The sequence below is a fragment of the Muntiacus reevesi genome, chromosome 15 (assembly GCF_963930625.1).
Source record: "Muntiacus reevesi chromosome 15, mMunRee1.1, whole genome shotgun sequence".
In the NCBI taxonomy this organism is placed as follows: domain Eukaryota; kingdom Metazoa; phylum Chordata; class Mammalia; order Artiodactyla; family Cervidae; genus Muntiacus; species Muntiacus reevesi.
Genome location: NC_089263.1, coordinates 11,574,561 through 11,599,554, shown reverse-complemented (window position 1 = coordinate 11,599,554; position 24,994 = coordinate 11,574,561). Strand labels below are relative to the sequence as shown.

Sequence of the window (24,994 nt, the reverse complement as noted above, 5' to 3'; positions counted from 1 at the left end):
CTTTCTCCCGTTTAACTTCAATCCTGTGCTAACAGAACACTAACCAACCACAGTCAGATGACTAAAGTCACTGCTCTTGATAACATCTTTGCAAGTGTGCTAAGTCATTTCAGTTGTGTCTGACTGTCTGCAACTCTGTGAACCATAGCCCGCCAGGCTCCTCCATCCATGGAATTCTCCAGGCAAGCATATTAGAGTGGATTCCATTTTCTCCTCCAGGGGATCTTCCTGATCCAGGGATAGAACCTGCATCTCATCAACTGTACATTGGTATAGTTATTATAGAAATAAGTATGGAACTCTGAAAACTAGAATCAAATCAGCTATCCCATTTCTGGGTATATATTCAAAGAAAATGAAATCAGTTTCTCCAAGAGAACTCTGCATCCCTTGTCCTCTGCAACATTATTCACAATAGCCAGGATATTAAAAAAAAAAAAGTGGCAATTGAAGGATGAATGGATAAGAAAATGTGGTATACATGCATATACATTGGGATAGTTATTGAGTCATAAAAAGAAGGAAATTCTGCCATTTGCAGCAAGATAGATGAATCTGGAGTGAAATAAGCCAGACTCAGAAAGCAGTCCTTTTATGGAAACATTTTTTAATGTATGTCAACCTTATAGTTTCATTCATTTATTGCTGTAACTTTTCTGTAACTACTCCAATTAAAGAGATCACTAAGATTCAGTTCCTTAAAAATGTTTTTCCTGATATTTGTGAAGTGATGTGAAGTCGCTCAGCCATGCCCAACTCTTCGAGACCCCATGAACTGTAGCCCACCAGGCTCCTCTGTCCATGGGATTCTCCAGGCAAGAATACTGGAGTGGGTTGCCATGCCCTCCTTCAGGGAATCTTCTCGACCCAGGGATCGAACCTGGGTCTCCCTTATTGCAGGCAGATGCTTTACCCTCTGAGCCACCAGGATAGATGTTACCAATTATTTTTTTGTAGATGTTACTGATTAGATATTTTGGTCTTGATCAGTTATTGGGAAGGGTAAGATTCCTTGAGTCACATTTCCCACATTGATGTGCCCTGACAGTGCAGAGAAGCTTCATATCCTTCCTCCGTGTTTTCTGTTTCCTAGGAGTCACTGAAGTGTCCCGTAGAGACGTCCTCTTCCCCAGAGGGACTGTCTGTGCTTCATGCAGCCATGGACCTTGATAAACCGTCGGTCTGGGGCTCATTTAAACAGCGGACCAGGCCTTTGTTGGTCAACCTGAGCAAGAGGAGGGTGAAGAAGACCTCGAGCAAAGCCCTGGACTTACGGGCCCAGCATCATCTGGACCGCCGCCTGAGCCTGTCCGTCCCGGACCTCCTGGAGGCCGAGGCCCTGGCCCCCGCGGGGCGGCCTTACTCCGGCCCCCAGTCATCCTATACCTCGGTGCCCAGCAGCCTATCGACCGCCGGCATCGTTCCCAAGAGCAGCAGTAGCTCTTTGAAGCAGTCTGAAGAAGAACTGGATTGGAGTCAGGAAGAAGTGGGCCCCTTCCACGTGGGGGAAACAGACCCCGAGGAGCCCTTCGCCTCTGCCGCCGAGGACAGGAGGGCTTCCAGCAACGGCTCCTTGGGTCTGCTCCAGAAAACGCCCCCTGGAGAGGATGCCCCCGAAGGGCCAGAGGTGAGGCCCGGCCTGGGCGCGTTCCCATTTTTCTATTTTTCTTCTTTCTAAGTGCATTCAGTGCCCTTGGAAATTTTGATTGGGATTTATTTTTGTGGTTAGTTTGGACAGAGAGGATGTCATTTACAACCATTTAAGTGAAGGTAATATTGATTGTACCCAGTGTTCCCCTTCGTTTGGGGGTTGACCTCTGTGTATCTTAAAGTATTACAAATGACCTTCCTAGGACACTTTAAGGCATTAAAAGCCCCGTTGGATGTGTTTTCATTTTTCCATCTCCTGCCAAAGAAATCAAGAGCATAACTTTTCCTTTAACTTTTTGCTGAAATCCATGTCTGATTCTGTCTCTCTATCTCCGCCATTGCCCGGTCCTACCCACAGACAAAAGTGCACGTTCACATTCCTAAAAAATGTAGGACTATATGTATCTCCTTTTGACTGCCAGAGAATGTGACTCTGTGCTCCCAGTGCAGGGGCCTGGGTTCGATCCCTTGTCAGGGAACTAGATCCCACACGCTGCAACTTAGCGTTTGCATGGTGAAGTTAGAAGATCCTGCATGGTGCAGCTAAGACCAGCAAACTCAAATAAATAAATGAATAAATACCAAATATCTAAAACAAAAGCCAAACCCTGAAGGAAACAAATTCTTATCCATTCTGAAATTTTTATAAAGCCTTATTATTTTTTTAAGATAAAATAACCAAATATAATTATGAGACAAATACTACATTTCTAGGATTAGTTTAATTTAAATGTAGTTATGAGGTTACCAAGCTATGATTTGGATAATCAATTTGATCAGTTTTTTTTTTAAATGTCTTCCATTAATGGCACATGAAGTAGGTTTCAGTGTTCAGGTAATGGCTTAATTTTTCTATATTCAAGATTAGTATTCTAATTGTGTAGAAAACTGGTTATTCAAATAGGATTTTTTATTTTAGTTTTAGAACCAAAGCCTGTTAATTATGCCATATGTTTGGATTTCATTGGAGGATGGGATTGTGGATATTTGAAGGCCTTATCTTTTGGAAAACATTACCAGTTAGGATACCATTAACCATTAAATGACACCTATTTGTTTCGTTGCCATTAACATTTATGAAGTCCTTTTTGTAAAAATTTTGTGATTTTTTTTTTTACTATTATTTGTGAATTTGAAATGTTTTCACTAATTAAAATATAAATTGAGTTATTAAACATAATTCATAATTCATAGTTCAGTATGAAGGAGGTAAGATGTTAAGTTATATACTCAGGTTAATCTTACCTTCCTGCTATTTATTAACTGACCAGGAAAAAATAGATGGGTTCCTTGGCCTTGATAGCCTAACAAACTCAAATTAGAATAAGTTGTTTTAAAAGTTAGTGCTGTGAAACTATTTCACTGACTATACATATTTAGTGCCTACTCTATCAATCACATGGACAGAGGAGCCTGGCAAGCCACAAACCATAGAGTCACCAAGAATTGGACATGCTGAATTGACCTGGCACGCACGCGCCATCTGGGGCACCGCAGAGGGTCTGTTGTGAAGGAGAGGTGGATCAGAACATGACCCTGCCTTCAGGTTTTGGTCCGTTGGGACATAGCTTTGCACAGCATTAAGTGTAGCATAAGTGGTAACAAAATCAGGACTGAGTGTGCATCCAAGCCTTTGTCTTGGCAGCTCAGTGAGCCGAGATCAAATGGGGGGATCCAGGGACATGTCCTATGGGAGGCAGTATGCGGGCTGGCGCAGAGAATACGTAGGATTTGACAGGTAAGGAGATATGACAAACACAGGCCTGAAGTGTGGGTGGTGGTGGTTTAGTCACTCAGTCGTGTCTTGACTCTGTGACCCCATGGACTGTTGCCTGCCAGGCTCCTCAGTCCATGGAATTCTCCAGGCAAGAATACTGGAGTGGGTTGTAATTTCATTCTCCAGGGGATCTTCTTGACCCAGGGATCAAATCCAGGTCTCCTGCTCTGCAGGGGGATTGTTTACCAGCTGAGCCACCAGGGAAGCCCCAGTGTGGATGGGGGAGACCAAAGGTGGGAAGCATTCTGCTCTGCCTGCAGTGAAGGCTTGGGGAGCTTTCTGATGTGGTGTGTGTGATGTGTGTCTGCTGCGGGCTGTACTGAGGGCTGGTCAGTGATGTGATGGCGAATGGATGGATTGCAGATGGGTGGTTGGTAGTGGTTATTTTATCTTTTACCATTAATGCAAAAAGGCCTGGATGGTACAGTTTTTTTAAGAGTAGGTAATTCTGGGTAATCTGATGAAACTCAGCCATTAAGCAAACATCAGTAACTGTTGGCTTAGCAGTTACTTAAACTGTTCAACAACAAAAACTTCTTGCTTGAGAAAGAATCTTCTGCCTGTCTTTTCCTGCCCTAAGCATAACTGACATAGACTGAGGCTGTATCTTCCTTCTGTGGCCACTCGTTGGCGTTCGTCAGCATGGTGAGCTGTTTGCAGAGGATGAAGAGGCTGGGCTGCACCTCCTCAGACCTGTAGGATCACTTGTGGTCCGCCGCAGTCCTCACCTACTCGGCCCGCCTCCCCTGTATCCTGTGGGTGTCTCCCACTACCTGAGGTTGCAGTTTATCCCATGGTGCAGAAGTGAGCCCCTCCCTTGCTAGGGTTTTGCACTAGGCTATGTTAACTGGAGGGTGGGCGTGACTGGAGGAGGCTTGTCTAACTCGTTTTGGTTTTCTCCAGGGCCCAGCTCCATGCCTGGCCCCTGGTATGTGCTCAGTGGTGGTGTTCTGTGTTTTTTTAATAGCTAGATCGGTGATGGTGGTATATGCCATTCAGGTTCATAGGGCTCCTTTTAGTGTTTCTCTTCAAGTTCTCTTCATTTTATGGTTTAAAGTCATGTCTTCTTGGCTTGATCCTTCGATCATTATGTAGTGTCCTTCCTTGTCTCTTATAATGTTCTTTTTTAAGTCTCTTTTGTCTGATGTGGTAATTGCTCTTCCCACTTTCTTTTGATTTCTATTTGCATGCAGTATCTTTTTCCATCCCCTAGCTTTCAGTCTGTATGTGTCCCTACATCTGAGGTGTGTCTCTTGTAGACAGCATATATATGATTCTTCTTTTTGTATCCATTCAGACTGTCTTTGTCTTTTAGTTGGAGCATTTAATCCATTTATATTTAAAGTAATTATCGGTGTATATATATTCCTTTTGACATTTTATTAATTGTTTTGGGTTTGTTTTTGGAGGTCTTTTCCTTCTCTGTGTTTCCTTTCTAGAGAAGTCCCTTTAGCATTTGTTGTAAAGCTGGTTTGGTGGTGCTGAATTCCCTTAATTTTTGCTTATCTGTAAAGCTTTTGATTTCTCCCTCGATTTCGAATGGGAAGATCCCCTGGAGAAAGAAATGGCAACCTACTCCAGTATTCTTGCCTGGAAAATTCCATGGATGGAGGAGCCTGGTGGGCTACAAAGAGTAGCAAAGAGTTGGACTTGACTGAGCGACTTCACTCACTCTCGGTTTTGAATGAGGTCCTTTCTGGGTAGAGTAATCTTTCTTGTTAGGTTTTACCTTTCATTACTTTAGATATATCCTGCCATTCCCTTCTGGCCTTTAGAGTTTCTGCTGAAAGATTAGCTGTTAACCTTGTGGGAATTCCCTTGTATGTTACTTATTGCTTTCCCCTTGCTGCTTTCATTTATTTATTTTTTCATTTTATCCCACATTTTATTTAATGATATAAGAGATTCACCTTCCCTCCTTGCTGCTTTTAATATATTTTCTTTGTATTTAATTTGTTAGTTTGATTAATATGTGTTTTGGCATGTTTCTCCTTGGGTTTTTATCCTTTGAGGGCCTCTGTGCTTTTTTGGACTTGATTGACTATTTCTTTTTCATGTTAGGGAAGTTTTTCACTATAGTCTCTTCAAATATTTTGTGAGACTTTTCGACTTTTTTGTCTTCTGGAACCCCTATAATTTGAATGTTGATGCTTTTAATGTTTTCCCAAAGGTCTCTAAGACTGTCTTCAATTATTTTCATTCGCTTTTCTTTATTCTGCTCTTTGCTAGTTATATCCACCATTCTACCTTCCAGCTCATTTGTCTGTTCTGCCTCAGTTATTCTGCTATGAATTCCTTCCAGAGTATTTTTAATTTCAGAAATTTTGCTGTTCATCACTGCTTGTTTATTTTTTCTAGGTCCTTGTTAAATATATTAAGTGATTCTTGCATTTTCTCTGTTCTATCTTGAGATTTTGGTCATCTTTACTATTGTAACTCTGAATTCTTTTACAGATAGTTTGCCTGTTTTCTCTTCATTTATTGGGTCTTGTGGGCTTTTACCTTATTCCTTCGTCTGCACAATACTTTTGTCATTTCATTTTGTCTGACTGACTGTGCTTGAGGTCTCCTTTCCCCAGGCTGTAGGGCCGTAGGTCCTGCTCTGGTCTCTGCCCTTAGTGGGTTAGGCTGGTTCAGTGGCTCGTGCAGGCCTCGTGTTGGGAGAGTTGCTGGGTCACGCAGGGAGCTCAGCCGAGTGCTCCGTAATGACCTGGGAGGGTGGCACGGAGCCTCAGGAAGGAAGGGATACATGCATTCTAATGACTGATTCTTGTTGTTCTACAGCAGAAGCCAGCACAGCACTGCAAATCAGTTACCTCCAATTAAAAACATTTTTAAAGTCAGAATTTTTGGAGTTTTGTTGGAAAAAAACTTATCATATGGTCAAGCCTTTTTATATAGTTTTGACTGAAAATATAGAGAGATTTAGAAAGGTGTAGAGCCCAAGTTCAATACTCATTTAAAAAATCTGAATTTGTTATCAATGAATTAAATTTTTTTGTTGAAATATAGTTGATTTACACTGTTGTGTTAATTTTTACTGTACAACAGAATGATTCAGTTATATCTATGTGTGTGTGTATATTTATATATGCACATTCTTTTTTTAAACTACTCTTTTCCATTATGACTTGTTATAGGATATTGAAAACAGCTCTTTGTGCCATACAGTTGGACCTTGTTTTGATCCATTCTGTATATAAAAACTTGCATCTCCTAACCACAACCTCCCATTCCTTCCCTTCCCCACGCACTCACCCTTGGCAACCACAAGTCTGTCCTTCCGTACTTTTTAAATGAATGGGAGTCCTGCTGAATTCCTGTCATCTGTGAGGGAGCATTTCATGCAAAGATGGGCAAAATAAAGGATAGAAACGCTATGGCCCTAACAGAAAATATTAAGAAGAGGTGGCAAGAATACACAGAACTATACAGAAAAGACCTTAATGACCTGGATAACCATGATGATGTGATCACTCACCTAGAGCCAGACATCCTGGAGCGTGAAATCAAGTGGACCTTAAGAAACATCACTTTGAACAAAGCTAGTGGAAGTGAATGGAATTCCAGCTAAGCGATTTCAAATCCTAAGAGATGATGCTGTGAAAGTGCTGCACTCAGTATGCCAGCAAATTTGCAAAACTCAGCAGTGGCCACGGGACTGGAAAAGGTCAGTTTTCATTCCAGTCCCAAAGAAGGACAATCCCAAGGAATGTTCAAACTACCACACAATTGCACTCATCTCACACACTAGCAAACTGATGCTAAAAATCCAAGCTAGGTTTCAATAGTATGTGAACCAAGAGCTTCCAGATGTACAAGCTGGATTTAGAAAAGGTAGAGGAACCAGAGATCAAATTGCCAACATCCATTGGATCATAGAAAAAGCTAGAGAATTCCAGAGAAACATCTACTTCAGCTTCATTGACTACACATTGACTACACAGCCTTTGACTGTGTAGACCACAAAAAAACATAGAATATTCTTAAAGAGATGGGAATACCAGACCGCCTTACCTTGCTCCGAGAAAACTGCATGCAGGTCAAGAAGCAACAGTTAAAATTGGACATGTAACAGCAGATTGGTTCCAAATTGGGAAGGGGGATGCATCAAGGCTGTATATTGTCACCCTGCTTATTTAACTTAACATGCAGGGTACCTCATGTGAAATGCTAGGCTAGATGAAGCACAAGCTGGGATCAAGATTGTGGGGAGGAATATCAGTAACCTCAGATATAGAGATGACACCGCCCTTATGGCAGAAATTAAGAGGAATTAAAGAGCCTCTTGAAGAAGATGGAAGAGGAGAGTGAAGAAGCTGGATTAAAATTCAACATTCCAAAAATGAAGATCATGGCTTCCAGTTTCCTCACTTCATGCCAGATAGATGGGGAAAAAATGAAAACAGTGACAGCTTTATGGTCTTGGATTCCAAAATCACTGTGGATGGTGACTGCATCCATGAAATTAAAAGACACTTGCTTCTTGGAAGAAAAGCAATGACAAACCTCAATAGCATGTTAAAAAGCAGAGACATTGCCTACAGAGGTCCATATAGACAAGGCTATGGTTTTCTCAGTAGTTATGTATGGGTGTGAGAGCTGGACAGTACAAAAGGCTGAGCACTGAAGAATGGATGCTTTTGAACCGGTTTTGGAAAAGACTCTTGAGAGTCCCTTGGACTGCAAGGAGATCAAGGCAGTCAATCCTAAAGGAAATGAACCCTGAATATTCATTGGAAGGGCTGATGCTGAAACTGAAGCTCCAGTGCTTTGGCCACCTGATGGGAAAGCTGACTCATTGGAAAAGACCCTGATACTGGAAAAGATTGACAGCAGGAGGAGAAGGGGGTGACAGAGGATGAGATGGTTGTATGCCATCACTGACTGAATGGTCATGAGTTTGAGCAAACTTCGGGAGATGGTGAAGGACAGGGAAGCCTGGCATGCTGCAGTCCATGGGGTTGCAAAGAGTCAGACACAACTGAGAGACTGAACAACAACAATAATCCTTGTCTCAGATTTGGTTTATCCGTTTCCTCTAATGAGTAGCAGACAGCGTTCTACTGCTTTTATGAAATGGGTGGGAAATGAGGAGGAAGGTAGGGATTGGCATGTGACACCCCCAGTTTACAACAAAGTTAACAATTGCCAGTATCCTAGGTGTAGCTTATTTCAGGGGTAACTTTCCCAAAGGGGTGAGGGATGGAACATCTGTGGCCTGAGGCCTGCACTGGGATTTGTCTCATTTGCTAATGAAGCCAAGATTCTTAACATCCTATGGGATAGGCTTCCTCTCCTCTCTACAGGGTTCAAACGGGCAGGTCATTTTACTACACTTTCATGCGAGACTTGTCCCTCAAATGATTGACATTTTATTAGTTATACTTTTTTCACTGGTTGCCTGGCAACCAGATTGTCTCCTATAGGTGACTGTGTATGTCCCCTCTCTGAAGGATGAAGGTGGTCCTGCAGTTTCTCTCCCATTGCTCTCATCACCATGACTCCAGGCTCGAGATGCTAAAAGGGCATCTCTTGCTATTGCCCCACACTGCCAGCACCACTGTGTGTTCGGCCAGCTGTGTAGAGGTCAGTCTGTCTTGTTAGATTGGAAGAGCAGAGATGATGTCTTCTTCCTTTTCTCCCAGTCTTTCTGCAAACCTAACTTATGTAAAATATATTGATTCACTTTGTGTCTGAAGTTGACTGCTATGTGCTGGGGGAGGGCCATAGAAATTCAGCTTGCTTGGGGGAAATACTGATCCATGGAGACCCTGAATGGGAGTTCTGAAGGAATTCCCAAATGTCTCCCTTGATAGGAAGAAGATAAAATTAGGGGGACTCAAAGGGAGAGTTATTTTTTTTTTCTTCTTTTTATCTTGCTGTTTTTTCTTGCTTCTTCTCCTGTCAACATTCCCCCCAGTAGATATTTTACAAGGTATTTTTTCACGGTTAAGAATTTAGAAAATACAGAATCACCTCTGGTTCTCGTTCTTGGTGTTGATGATGAGTTGGGACGAGACCCGGTTACTGGAAACAGTGACCAGCACTCTGAGGCAGTCTCTAGACAGTGTGAGATAACCAGCCATTTGAGGTGAAAGGGGAGCAGGGTGATTGCTCTGAGTATGTGGCCGGAAAGGCCTGAGGCGGATGTGTTTTGAGGTTAAGACTCAGATAGGTGGGGAGTAAATCGAAGTAGTTAAGGTTGTTGTTTATGACGCTAGAAAAATAGAATGCTCATAGCCCAGTACATGGCAATCACAAGTGCCCAGTGAGGACTCACTGCTAAGATTATGGTTGTATTTATTACTGTTATTATTTTTACCACTACCTTTTCAGCATGAAGTTGAGGGCCAAAGAGGTTGAAAGACTTGCTTAATATCCAGCTAGTAAGTATCAGAGCCAGGAACTAAATCCAGGATTGTTTGAATCTAAAGCCCGTGTGGGGTTTAGAGAAATCTAGATCTGCAGTTCAGGAGAACTCAGAGCTGGTGCTCTTTTAAAAAGAACTGATCGTCAAAGGAAGATATTTGTTTTTCAGTGTCCTCTGTGCCCTTTTAAATTCCCCTTTAAGTTACAGTGATGGAATGGCTTATTATCATGGTCTGCAGGCAGTAGTCCTGAATGGAAGGATTAATACCATCCCTGCCCCACCATCCATGTAACCCCACAATGGGGTTCTTCCTTCCCTAACACTTTGACAGTTGGAGTTTTAAACAGCTCACTTTGGTGCAAGCTTATGTGGACAAGTTGAGTGGTTTAGAGGAATACCTTATTGGGATAGTTCCAGAAATTCTGCATGGCAACCACAGAGCTTCAGTTTAGTGACCACAAAGAAGCAAGATGACAAACCACAGAGGAGAGGAAACAGCCGACAGCTTGCAGAATTAAACAAGGGCGTCGGTTTCTCGACACTTGGGTTATGTATTCTTTACTATTTTGGTTTTATGTCAAAAATCATTGCCCAACATAAATGAGGTCAGTGAGACAAGCGTGTAAGCCATGCCCCAGAGTCCTTCATGGGCTGGTCCCTTTTTTCTTTTTCCCTCCCTGCTTCCAACACCTGCTACGTGCTGACCCTGCCCTGAGACACTGGGAACGCAGCCGTCAATCAAGCAGACCACAGTGTATTTCCTCCCGGAGATCCTACTTTAGATGGTGGTGGGCTCCAGATATATTCAAAAAGTGATAGATTAAATGGAGAAAAGCAAAGCAAAGGAAGCATTTAGGAGTGCTGGGGTGGAGGTGTGACCATTTTGAACACAGTGGTCAGGAAATATCTCTTCTGAGAAGATAACATTTACAGAAGACCTAGAGGAGGTAAGAAAGCAAGTTGTACACGTGTCGGGAGAAAAAGCATTGCTGGAGTAGAGAAGAGACAGCACGAAGATTCCAGGGAGGTAGGGGTGTGCCTGGTATGTGTCAGAGAGAGCAGGGAGGCAGCGTGACCAGAGAGGATGGTGGGAGGTGTCAGAGTTATGTCTGAGGCTGTAGCACAGGGGCTTTCCCATCCTGCCAGGCGACTCTGCTACCATAGCAACTACCTGGGATGCTGGATGAGCAGATGCAAAGGTACCCTGTGGGCTGGGTGCTGTGTTTGCTCACAGGCAGGGCAGGATGGATCAATAGCATGCAGTGACGCTTGCTCTGCTTGCTGTGGACACTGGGAATAGCAATAAGTGAGTTTGCCTCAGGTTGGAGTTGTGGAGGAAGCAGGTACAAGTTAATAAGCTGAGAGAAGAGAGGAAGACAGCTCCATCCTGAGATCTGCCTTGACTGTGTATGTATGTGTCTGTCAGTCGCTATGTTGTGTCTGACTCTTTGCGATCCTGTGAACTGCAGCCCTCCAGGCTCCTCTGTCCATGGGATTGTCCAGGCAAGCATACTGGTTCAGTTCAGTCACTCAGTCGTGTCCGACTCTTTGCAACCCCATGGACTGCAGCACGCCAGGCCTCCCTGTCCATCACCAACTCCCGGAGTTTACTCAAACTAGTGTCCATTGAGTCGGCGATGCCATCCAACCATCTCTTCCTCTGTCATCCCCTTCTCCTCTTGCCTTTAATCTTTCCCAGCATCAGGGTCTTTTCAGATGAGTCAGTTCTTCGTATCAGCTGGCCAAAGTATTGGAGTTTCAGCTTCAGCATCAGTCCTTCCAGTGAACATTCAGGACTGATTTCCTTTAGGATAAATTGGTTGTATCTCCTTGCAGAACTCTGTGCACACCAGGACCCAGGAGAAAGGAGCAGTGACCCCACAAGAGACTGACCCAGACCAGCCCATGAGAGTCTAGGAGTCTCCAGCAGAGGCGTGGGTTGGTGGTGGCCTGCTGCAGGGCTGGGGGCACTGAATGTAGCAGTGCATGCCTTTTGAAGGAGGTCGCCATTTATCTTCATCACCTCTGCCAGTTTGTCCCCTGGTAAATATCAGGGAGGGAACACAGCTCCACCCATCAACAGAAAATTGGATTAAAGATTTACAGAGCATGGCCCCGCCCATCAGAACAAGACCCAGTTTCCCCCTCAGTCTCTCCCATCAGGAAGCTTCTATAAGCCTCATATTCTCCATCAGAGGGCAGACAGACTGAAAACCACGGTCACAGGAAACTAACCAATCTGATCATATGGACCACAGCTTTGTCTTAACTCAGTGAAACTAAGCCATGCTGTGTAGAGCCACCCAAGATGGACGGATCATGGTGGAAAGCTCTGACAAAACGTGGACAGCTGGAGAAGGGAATGGCAAACCACTTCAGTGTTCTTGCCTTGAGAACCCCATGAACAGTATGAAAAGGCAAAAAGATAGGACACTGAAAGATGAGCTCACCAGGTCAGTAGGTACCCAATATGCTCCTGGATATCAATGGAGAAGTAACTCCAGAAAGAATGAAAAGATGGAGTGAAAGCATACTAGAGTGGGTTGCTATTTCCTCCTCCAGGGAATCTTCCTGACCCAGGAATCAAACCTACATCTCCTACATCTTCTGCATTGCAGGTGGATTCTTTATCACTACACCACTTTGGAAGCCCCTACCTGGATGGTCTATCTGCTGTCATAACAGTGTCAGTGGGGAAGGGATGGTTAGATTGAAGGGGTGGACTTGGGTTACTGACCACCTTCATTGAGTTGTTTTCTCCAGTCTTCCCAAACACATCCACTGTCTTCATAGTAATAGAAATAATAGAATTGCAGCACCATAAATTGGTGCACTCTGAGAGGTTATGTGGAAGGAACTCTGCTAAGTGCTGTGTATATGTTCTCTTGTTGGGTCATATCTGATGGGCTCACTCTTTATACAGAGAGCCTTGTACAGTGACTGGCCCAAATATGGAACTTGGGTAGGTATCTTTGAAGGAATGAATTTTTCTCCTCACTGCCTGTAAGGGTAATAGATTTTTTTTGTGCCTTTTAGAGATGCTCCTGTGGCCATGAACTTTAAGTAAACTTTTCAAGGCCACACGGCCAGGAAGTAGCAGAAATGGGATTCAGGCTTGGGTCTTTGTGGCTCCAGGGCTTTGTCTACTACTGGCCAGAGCTGACTGTTGTGCAAGTCAGGTGAAGGGTTCTGCTTTTGGATTCTCCTAGTTCTGGGCGCAGTTGTGTGCAGTGAAGAGCAGATACTGGGTGAAGGGCTATTTAACCTCTCTTGCTTCTCTTTGGCAACTGTCTAGCCTGTTAGCTCTGGCTCTCAATTTGTAAGTTGGTAAATTACTAATGACAGCCCATGGACTTCTTATAAGAAGTCAATAGAAGTGTGCATTTGTTGATTATGAAGTGCTAACCAGAGTAAAGAGGGGACCATTGTTATTTTTAAAGTACCTACTGCTAGCAGTCTTGAAAATGATTGTGGAAGGTCAGTGGGCACATGTTACTGAAGGTGGTAAGCGAAGTTCCCTATACCAAGGTTGGCAAACTTTCTGTAAAGGGCCAGGTAAAAAAATAGGTATAGTTTTGGGAACCATAGCTCTTGCTCTGCTGCAATTACTCCACCCTGATGTTGTAGCATGAAATTAGCCATAAAAGTATATAAATATATACGTAGGCAATACACAAATGGATAGGTGGGGCTGTGTTTCAGTGTTGAAACTTTATAAAGACAAGTGTTGGGCTTTAATTTGCTGGTGTAGGCAGTGAATAGTCACACAGATGCACACACTTGACTTACATTTTGTGTATTAGATAATACTTTAAACAATTTTGGGAGTGGGGGAAAGTAAATGTGTATACCATGATTGTATGATCAATAACCTCTTGAAAAGTTACATGAAAATTGCATACACATAGACTCAGCCATTTGGTAGACCTGAGTTTTTCTGAACAGGCATTCTGACTGTGACCTCTGACTGCCACCTGAGTCGTTTGAATTCCGTCACTCTTTTCAAGCATCATGTAATGGTCTGTCTAGTCATCTGCCGTCTGCCCTTCTTGTTACTTCCTTTCCCTGTAGGTATTTGTGTCTGTGACTACACTCATCCTGAGTACCCATAGTCTTAATAGTAGGTTGGCCAAAAAGGTCATTTGAGTTTTTCCATCACATCTTTTTTTCTTACTTTATTTATTTTTAATTGAAGGATAATTACAATGTTGTGTTGGTTTCTGCCATATATCAACTTGGTTCAGCCATAGGTATTCCCCTATGGAATACCTATGGAATTCCCCTGTCCCCTCCCTCCCATTATATCCTATGGGAAAACCCAAGCAAACTTTTTGGGCAACCCAATAATAGATGTGGGTTAAGTGATTAATTAAATTTGTATTATATATATCATTTGCTATACTCATGTCCTTGGATAGAGTATTTCCCAGAGACCATCCAAGTGATCTTCTCAGCCAACCTGTTACTCTTATTTGGCTTTCCTGCATGTGGATTTACATCTTCTTCCACTAAAGTTTTAAACAGTCAGTGATTGTTTACTTTGCTTATTATTAGACTTCCTGTGTATTCTTCATGGTAAGATCTTTCAGACAGCCACGTGGGAAGTGATATTTGTACAAGATCACACATAGTGTAAACAAAAGAAAATGTTGTTTTTTTCACATCAGTGTCTTGCTCTCAAGATCCTTTGTGACTGGAGATTTTCTTTTCCTTTTTTAAACAATTGACCCATCCATGCCAATATCTCCTCATTTTAATAAGTTGTACAGTTCTGTATGTTTTACATTTCCATAAATTACAGCTTAAAGCAAGATAAAATGGAAATACTGATGTAAATTTGCTGTCATTAAAAAAAGAAAACATACACATATGCATGCACATATGCAAACACACACAAATTCCACTTACCCGAAAGGTGATAGGGAGAGTGGTGTGAGAGATGACTGGCCTTCTGCCAACATGTTAGTGCTGAGTTTCTGGATGTTGTATATAATTAGAGAGTTTTGTCATATGAAGACTTTTCATCACTGATGATACTCAAGATTATTTGTCTTTTCCTGAGTATGCCCTTGGAAACATTTGTTTAAATGGTTAAAGCCAGGGCTTAATGGATAAACAAACTATAGTACACTCATAATTGTGGAATACCATTCAGCAATTTAAAAAATTGCCAGTTTGAATGGGTTTCAGAGGCACGGTGCAGAGTGAAAGATGTTCAGTTCAGTTCAGTCGCTCAGTCGCGTCTGACTCTCTGCGACCCCATGAATCGCAGCACGCCAGGCCTCCCTGTCCATCACCAACTCCCGGAGTTTACTCAAACTCATGTCCATCGAGTCGGTGATGCCATCCAGCCATCTCATCTTCTGTCGTCCCCTTCTCCTCCTGTCCCCAATCCCTCCCAGCATCAGGGTCTTTTCCAATGAGTCAGCTGTTCACATCAGGTGGCCAAAGTATTGGAGTTTCAGCTTCAACATCAGTCCTTCCAATGAACACCCAGGACTGATCTCCTTTAGGATGGACTGGTTGGATCTCCTTGCAGTCCAAGGGACTCTCAAGAGTCTTCTCCAACACCACAGTTCAAAAGCATCAATTCTTCTGCACTCAGCTTTCTTCATAGTCCAACTCTCACATCCATACATGACCACTGGAAAAACCATAACCTTGACTAGATGGGCCTTTGTTGGCAAAGTAATGTCTCTGCTTTTTAATACGCTATCTAGGTTGGTCATAACTTTCCTTCCAAGGAGTAAGCGTCTTTTAATTTCATGGCTGCAGTCACCATCTGCAGTGATTTTGGAGCCCAGAAAAATAAAGCCAGCCACTGTTTCCACTGTTTGCCCATCTATTTGCCATGAAGTGATGGGACCAGATTCTATGATCTTAGTTTTCTGAATGTTGAGCTTTAAGCCAACTTTTTCACTCCCCTCTTTCACTTTCATCAAGAGGCTCTTTAGTTCCTCTTCACTTTCTGCCATAAGGGTAGTGTCATCTGCCTATCTGAGGTTATTGATATTTCTCCCGGCAATCTTGATTCCAGCTTGTGCTTCTTCCAGCCCAGCATTTCTCATGATGTTCTTGGCATATAAGGTAAATAAGCAGGGTGACAATATACAGCCTTAACATACTCCTTTTCCTATTTGGAACCAGTCTGTTGCTCCATGTCCAGTTCTAACTGTTGCTTCCTGACCTGCATACAGGTTTCAGTGTTAGCTAGTGTCAAAGTTTGCACAGGTATGATGTTCTGAAAAAGATGAAGCTGTAGGGTGAGAACAGGTCAGTGACTGCCATGGAGTAGGGAGAGGGGACAGCTGGATCACAGTGGCATCACATGCAAGATTTTTTGGGGGGAGGAGCTGTTCTGTGTCCTAATACTGGTGGTAGTTACACGAATACATACCTGTATTAAAATGTCATCATACCATACACACATGTAAGAAGCCAGTTTCAGTAGGTGTTAACTTTTTTAAAGTAAAATTTAAAAAGAAAAGTTATAGTGCTTGATTATGCTTGTTGAGAACAACAACAACAAAATCTCAAGATGGCAGATTGCCAGGGTCCAGCCTTAGCAGGATCCAGGGGATACCCTCAGGATGAACGGCGTCGGCGAGAAAAGGAGAGAGAGAGAAGACACATAAGACCAGCCTTGATAGGGCCAAGTCTGCGAGGGAGAGAGAGAGAGAGAGAGAGAATGACCAGACGGGGGTGCTTGCAGGGTTTGGCAGAGTCTGGCAAATCTTTATTTTTTTACTGTAGCTTTATATTCTAAGTTAGTACATTTTTAAGGGGAAGAAAGTTTAATATTACATCAGCGTATCCTTCATGAAACCAGGGTGTTTTCTGCATCTTCTTTGTGAGAGTCTTATACATTATCTTCTGGCCTTGGGGCCTATTGACATTTTGTGACCTAGGTGAAAGCAAAGCTGTTTTCTGTAATCTATTCTTTAATGAACACAAAGGTCAGTCCTTTAGCAGAAGTGATCAGTTAAATTTATCTAAAAGTTTTACCACACAAAGACTCTGCAGCTCCGGTGAGGCAGCCCCTGTTTAGCATTCCTGGTTAAGATGAACAATTCTAAACTCTTATTTTTCTAAATCTTTAACTCTAACCACTTTTAGAATAATATTTTTGTGATCTCTAATAGGGCTTCCTCACCCCCCGAAGGGCTCTGTGCCTATTAGGACCTTTTGTGAGATCAGGTTCTTTATGCTGTTCATGATTAAGGTGTTGTGAGCAGTCATGTACATTAATACGCATTTGCCAAGCAGGCTAGCATGCCAGCAAAGGGGTCTAAATTGAAACACTCCTTTCATCCTGGATAATCTTATAGGATACCGCCGTCCGGGGGACATGTTGATTAAAGTTTTAGGTTGATTCTGTTTGGAGAGAAATCGGGGAAGGCCTTCTACCTGTGTCACAGAAATTAGGGAGTAGTCTAACATAGCAAGCATCAGAAAGACAGAGATCATCTTGAAGGTGAGCGCCGGGGCAGCTTTTTGAAATTCCTGAAGTCCTGATCTGCCTTGCTTGTCAGGCCTTCTCCTCATGACCTTGTCATGGATGGGATCTCGTGTGCTGGCTCCCAGCAGCAGATGCCGAGTATTCCTACAAGAAAAATACTAATTGTAATTTTTTAAAGAAAAAATTACCAATTTGTTAGTAGGTTTACAAAAAGCTGAAAATAATGCAGTTTCTACTCAATCAATAAACCCTTTGTCTCCACGAAGAATGTAAGGAAATGTTCAGCTATATGTCCCCCCATGGCTGTAACCCGGTCCCCCTTTGCTTCTGTAGCCTTTCCTGTCTTCTTTATGGTGATCACTTTCCTTCCTTGGTGTGTATATACAATGTGTGACAGTTACAGGGGCCATGGGAACCATAACTTTTTAAGTTCTGTGAATTTTCTGTGGGTAAAACCAGCCATCATATTGAATTAATGTCATTCTTCAAATTTAATTTCCATGTTATTCTAAGCGGGAGACTTAGCATATATCTGAAGGAAAGGTTCCTTATCGTTTCTGATAGCATGTAAATGATGGTGGTGATGTGGGCTCATTTGTCACTTCATGAGCATTATCGTTAGTTGTCACGTCATCAATTATCATTAAGCGCAGGGAGGCCTCTCTTGGGAGAGTGTGTAGGTGTGCTGATTGAGGAGTGATGCTTCTTAGGGAACATCCTTTCTCCTGTTTGGACGTGGAAGATACTGGGCCCCTGTTACTGAGCCATAACCACTCACTCTGAACAGGAATTCTGGTCCCAGCACCAGTGGTTTTGCAGAACTGCCTTCAAATAGGATTGATTCAGTGGGGCATTGATTCGTTTCATGAAACTGGAGACACTGATGGGGTGATCACACACAGATGTTAATTGTTGGTTCTGCACATGAAGACCTGATCGGGCCATTTTGGTTTTGCAGATCAGGCAAAGGAGGAATTGCTGAGCTTCCAGGAGATGACCGTGGGGGATGCAGTAGTGTAAAAGGCATGAGGAGACATTTTCTGAACTTGAGAGAGTTGAATTTGGAATATTGATGGTCCTCATAAAGCAGCCTGCAGGCTGTCCTGTCTCCCTCTCCTGGGTGTCATTTTACACATAACACAGTAGATATTAACCAACTGGGAACCAGATAGGAGGTGACCAGAGGCCCAGCTGCTCCCTTCCTTGTCTACTGCTGGGATCAAGCCCACATTGGGAGAGATGGGTGGTCGTGGTCCTTCCACAGCTGGGGCTTCCAGTGACTGAAGTGCTGGGGTGCTTAGAGCAAGGTCCAAGTGCCTGCCGTCACCCTGGGTCCTGAATGAAATGTATTCACAGTTGAGGGACATTTGACTAAGACTGGGAGAAAGAGGCAGATGTGATGAGAGAAACTCAGGTGCAAACATCTATAGGAGCACCCCTGTGCTCACTGGTGAGGGCTTATGAGGCCCCACGTGACTTGTGATCGGGGCTCGTTCCTGCCTTGCCACAGCGCTTAGTGGTGACAATGGGTGCTGAGGGGGTGGACCAGAAAGCCCCTGCTTGTTTTTAGCCCTTGGTCAGCCCTCTTAGCATCTGAAGAAATGCCCTTTTGCTCTAGAATCCAGGTTCTGTTGCTGCCTAAGCTCCACTCGAGAGAAAGAGAGGGGGAGAGAGAGAGAGAGTGTGTCTTGGAAGGCAGTCTGCCTTCCACCCAGGCAGGCTCTCTGAGTTGAGTCTGCTGTGCCAAGGATCAATGATCACAGTGCATCTGGTCCCCACCTTCACCCCTGCAGAGCTTCAGGGTCATCTGAGCAATCTCTGCAGGACTGCTGCCTGTGTCTAAATTTACCCACAACTTCAGAGTTACTCAGCCTTGTTTGGAGGGAGAAATCTCATGTTTTCCCACAGGAAATGAGCCCCAGCTAATGTGTCCAACAAATGGGAACACACCCCAAGTGCTGGGAGGCCTTTTGCTCATTTCCCTTCCACTCTCTGTGCCTTTTCATGTAGGCATCTAGCCTCACATCGAGCCCAGAACTTCATAAAATCCCAGAGCTCCTGGGGACCTCACATTTGTGCATAAAAACCTGGTAAGACTGCAGATGTCTACTGCGTCCCATAGTTACTACTGAGCCAGACTCACTTCATTGCCCATTGGCATCATTTCCTGGTTATCAGAGGCATATTTAAATTGGGAAATACAGACCCCTCCCCATCTGAGATCATTTGTTGAAAATCTGCATTTCCTTATTGGTTCTTGTTCATGAGGTTATGGTTGGAGGAAGGTCTTTGTGATCATGTTTGAAATGGGTCCTACCTGACTGATGAGCTCAGGTCTCTGGTACCTGTTCTGCCCTTTCCTCGTTTATGGCCGGGGTCCATGCAGGCCCTGATGCTCCCACTACCTCCTCTGGGACAAAGCTGCTGGCACATTGATGCCTAGTGTGAACTACAGACGTGCTGGCCGCCCCACAGGAGAGGAGAATCGGCCTTATCTACACGCTGATCAGTGACTAAAAGGGCAGAGGCTGCAGCCTCATGGACTCCAGTGAGTCAACCTTTTACTGCCAAGACTAACCACACGCTCTGGAAGGCAGCCCGCGCATCTGAAACTGAGTATGCAAATGGCAGCTTCAAACCTGATGAAAGATATCCTCGTGGATGGATATTCTTTTGCTTTTTTAAAGCAGGGTTTTTATTCTTTTTTTTCTTCTTGTTGACAGAAGCTCTGTGGAAGTGGTGATCTGAATGCTGCTCTGACATCTCAACATTTCAAAGAGCAATCTGTAAGTGACATTCCTTAAAAACAAACACTAAGTACTATAAATATTTCCTATCAAATGTTTGGATCTTTGCCTCTTTTTATTTCTAAAGGATGTGGAACTGTAGTCACCCGCAAAGACAGACCCTGCAAATTGTGGCTGGAAAAGATGAATTCAGTGTCTATTGATTTGTCAGAGTGGAATAGATTCTTCTAAAAATACAAAGCCTTGAGAATGAGGGAGATGGTACAGGAGACAAAGCCATTTTGAAGTGCTTTGAAATGTGGGCCAAGAAACTTTCAAAAGAAGGCTGTTGAGAGTGACTTAGCCACAGATCGATTAATTGAAAGTTAAATAAGTGAACAACACATCATTTTATCTGTAGGTTTTCTTTCGAAAGACACACCATTGCTCTTTTCAAAACCTGAATTGGATTCGTTTAAGAAATATTCAGAAACAGACTCAAATTTGATGTAATGGCTTATAGAAGTTGATGTGTTCCTGGAGAGGGAAGGGAACTTGGGAGAGGTGAGACTGTGTTTAAGTGTTGGAAGCACTATAATGGGGCTCAGGAGGTGAAAGAAAAATATGCCCCAGAGAGGACATGTCTCCTGTGGGGACCCAGGGAGGGATATGTGTTAGTGGCCATGGGTCAGGAGGCTGTCATCTGAGCCGGTGTGAACTAGAATCTTTCTATTACACGTGAACTGATGGGTGTGGGTGGGCAAGGGGAGAAGAGGAGGGAGACACCTCACATCTGAGCGTGGAGGTGTGGACCAGGCCCATCGGAGCCCGCCCCACGGCTGGACCTGTGTGTGCTGAGTCCTCTCTGGGTGATCCACTGGAAGCTGTAGGATAAAGGATCCTGCAGGACATGAGTGAGTTTAAGGGGATGTCATATGTCAGCATGCAACTCATCTATTAATACTCCTTCTTGAAAAGTTAATATTGCAAAACTCTTTTCATGAATTCTCATAGAATCCCTCTGGGGAGAAAGATAAAGAACAGGGTAAGCATGTCATCGATGTAGGTGTGGGTGGAGTATGCTAGATTTGCCATGACTGCAAGCATCCTTTTTCCTGAAATGAAGAAGCATTCCCACATTCTGTTTCTCGGGCCGAAGACAACTGACTTCACTTACTTCTCCATCTGTGCAGGGTCTCAGGGAAGCTGGCGACGGCTTGAGTAACCTGCCCAGTCCTTTTGCCTACCTTCTCACCATCCACCTGAAGGAAGGTCGGAACCTGGTGGTCCGGGATCGCTGTGGTAAGGTCTGGCCCTGTGTGCCGTTGGTAACCTGGGGACCTCTTCCTCCCTACCCTCTGTGAACCCTGCTAGTCAGCCTTTTCTGTCTCAGCACGGCTGGTGCTAGACTGGAGCTCTCGATCTCGATTTCTCCAGGTGTCAAGGTATTTGCCGTGAGTTAATGAAACGCCTAAAATCTTACCATCCTTTTCTCTGATTAAATCAATAATAATCAACAAGTATGAATAATGACATAAAGTTGTAGAAGAAAATATCACTTTAAGTGCTTTATGGGGCTTCTCTGGTAGCTCAGTGGTAAAGAATCTACCTGCAATGTAGGAGACGTAGGTTCGATCCCCTGGGTCAGGAAGAGCTCCTAGAGAACGATATATCTATTTCTCCTTTGTTGTCCTTTTTTCATTTATTTTGTCTAGAAGGTGCAATCTTTTTATTCTAAAGAGTTTTGTGTCTTTCTTTGGGTTTTTGCCAGCCTCTCCAATCTTTGCCAGTTCCTCTCTACTCTGTTTTGGAACAACTATAAAAAGGGTCACCCTTCCGTCTGTCTTCTCTGTCTCCTACCTTTTCTTTCTCATTCTTGGCATTACTTTTTTTTTCAGGAAGAATTCCTTAGCTGGGCCTTCCCGCTCACTCATTTTCTCATTAATTGTTATGAGCATTGTGCTACTCTGTTCGTCTTTTGAGTTGTCTTTTTAATAAAATTTTTAGAACAGTCTATGTTTGTTTCGGGCTTCCCTGGAGGCTCAGTGGTAAAGAATCTGCCTGCAGTGCAGAAGACTCAGGAGACATAGGTTTGATCTCTGCCGGGGTTGAGAAGATCCCCTGGAGGAGGGCGTGGCAACCCACTCCAGTATTCCTGCGTGGAGAACCCCATGGACAGAAGAGCCTGGCGGGCTACAGTCCGTAGGGTTGCAGAGTCAGACACGACTGAAGTGACTTAGCACACACAGCATGTTTTTTCCATGCGTAAGACACTGCCGTCAGCTTTGAGAGCATTAAGTGTACATTAAAAATCTCCCGCTTGCTGTTCCCTTGGGTATCCTTTTTGTTTTCCTCTTTTTGTTTATGTGTCCCTGTTGCTGTCTGTAGATGCTGTTTTGGTGTACCGTGTCCTGTCTTCACGGAGCAGCATTGGAACATGCATGTGGACAGGGAGAGCCAGTCGTTGAGGCCAGCTCCTTCCCACCCCTCCCAGTTAGCAGCAGCTCCTGGTTATCCCCGGTCGTGGAAGGCCTTCCTCTCTGCCTTCGTGCCCACGCTCACCATTCCTGCTTGCAAGTCACTGCTGGTCACTGCTCGGCCCCAAAGGGACAGGGTGGTGCTGGCCCACCCCGCTGCTGTGTGTGTGCCAGCCAGTCACGCTGGTACTTGCTCGGGCCACCTTCTGCTTCCTGCCTCTGTTGCCTCGATGCTTGGAGCATCCCTGGTCCTCCTGCCATCCTATCCTCTTGCCTCACCTCTGTCCCTGAAACTTTTTGTGCTGTGACTTTCTACTGCTCCCGTTTAGGAGTGTGGTTTCGTCCATCAATCTCATCTGAACTGACATCCGTCTTTTAGGGTGGAATTTTTTAAAACAAAATTATCTCTTTCTTTTTGTAATTTCTCAGGATTTCAAACTAGCAAACAGACCTCATTTTCTCTTTGTTGGGAAATAGTGTTTTCCGTCAAAGTTATAATTTCTTATCTATGAATTGTGCAACTTCTTGGGTAGTGGTATTGTATACTCTTTATTATAAATGTCTGTGCTGTATTAGGTAGCTTTCTTACGGTTATTTTGAAGGGTTTGGGGCAGATAGCGTTTTGCACCTGGAATCATATTTGAGGGACACGATCATAAACCAGAGTCAGGTAACTGCCCACCCATGAATATCCCAACTCTTGTTCAGAACCCACGGTATCTGGTGGATGCTTCCATGAAATGGTGATCATTTCAGAGCTTGACTGAGGACTCCTCATCTGCAGCTTAGAAATATGTTCCACCAAGAGTTCATGTAACCTGACTGGAAAGAAAGTGCTATAAACTTTAAAATACTTGTCCTGTTTTGAAAAGTCTGTCACTTTGGAGATGTGCCCAGACCTTGGACTTCTTCCAGGACCAGCTCCCCTTTCCCCTTTCCCAGTTTTGCCATCTGTTCCAGCTGTTTTATCCCTTATCCGTGTGAGTGGTCTGGCCACACCACCCTTGCTGAATAACGCCGGTACACTTATAGCAGACACCCAGTAGATGCTCAGTAAACTTGGCAAATGATGGGAAATCCATTGCTTGCATCAGAAAATGACCGGAACTATAAGGTTTATGTGCACCTCCTCCACACCTCACTGCTTCAGGGCCAAAGGAGAGGCTGTGGTCTGTGTTCTCACCCTATCATAGTCATCTCTGTCTTTATGGTTTCATCAGAGCTAAACATCATATGACAGGTTGGCTTTATCTTTTGTACACCTAATATAGTCCAAATATAAATACCTACTAAGGAGTCTAGGTCATAACCTGTTCTAGCACCTGTGTCTTTTATAACCGGTAGTAACTGTTCCTGTCTCTTTTATTTATTGGGAAGATTAATCATTATCCATTAAGAAAACATCCCCTCCCAGAAAGTGTTTGTGACTGCATTCATTACTGCTTGCTTTTCGCAGGTATTAGGGTGTGATCAGGGCACGCTGGCCGCCCAGTGTTGATTTCTGCAGGGAATACAGTCTTTGGCATCTGTGCCCTGCCTCCTTTGTGTGGGGTTGGCATGTCTTATCACTCTGACAGTGTTTTCCATGGAGCCCAACTCAGAATTTTATCCGTTGCAGTCCTTTGGACCAGTAGTTTTCAAAATTGAGTGAACGTCTAAAGAGCCTAGAGGACTTGTGAAAATACACCTTGCCCACCCGCAGAGGTTTCTGATTTAGTATGTCTGATGTGGTGCCAGAGAACTTATAGTTCTAACAGGTTCCCAGGCGATCACAACGCAGCTGGTCCAGAAACCACGCTGTGAGGACCACTGCTCTAGGCAATGAGCCGTGGCAGGCGAACAGAAACACGTGCTTCTCCTGATAGGGAGAGTTTCAGTCCTCTTTTAGACATAGCGTCTTCTTTTCCTGGAGCTGGACCTCATTATGTGTTTGTTATCTTACTTAATTTGTATTCTCTGAACATAATTTAATTTGGTGTTCACCTAATTAACATAATTAGGTGCAAAGAGCATTGTGATGTGCCGAAATTTACACTATGTATTTTGTATCCCTTGGACTGCAAGGAGATCCAACCAGTCCATCCTAAAGGAAATCAGTCCTGAATATTCATTGGAAGGACTGATGCTAGAGCTGAAAACTCCAATACTTTGGCCACCTGATGCGAAGAAATGACTCATTGGAAAAGACCCTGATTCTGGGAAAGATTGAAGGCAGGAGGAGAAGGGGACTACAGAGGATGAGATGGTTGGATGTCATCACCTACTCAATGGACATGAGTTTGAGTAAACTCCAGGAGTTGGTGATGGACAGGGAGGCCTGGCGTGCTGCAGTCCATGGGGTCACAAAGAGTTGGACACGACTGAGAGTCTAAACTGAACTGATCACATGGACTCTGATTTTCTGAATATAAGATCAATAGCTGATTGTTTCAATACTAAATGTCCTTCAAGATCTATTCAAATGTAACTTCTATCTAGTCTTTTATGTTTTTCACAGACACAGGCTCCTTGTCATCCTAGTGCTATGAACGT

The 24,994-nt window shown here is 43.8% G+C and overlaps 1 protein-coding gene across 1 annotated transcript in view; it reads left to right on the top strand.

The window, feature by feature from the left end:
* Positions 1-1,159: 1,159 nt before the first annotated feature.
* The window catches only part of MCTP2 (multiple C2 and transmembrane domain containing 2), a 192,831-nt gene continuing 168,996 nt past the window's right edge, over positions 1,160-24,994 (top strand). The window contains exons 1-3 of the mRNA XM_065906033.1: positions 1,160-1,627; positions 19,983-20,045; positions 21,179-21,287. Coding sequence (XP_065762105.1) covers positions 1,160-1,627; positions 19,983-20,045; positions 21,179-21,287 — 640 coding nt within the window. The remainder of the gene's footprint in view (positions 1,628-19,982; positions 20,046-21,178; positions 21,288-24,994) is intronic.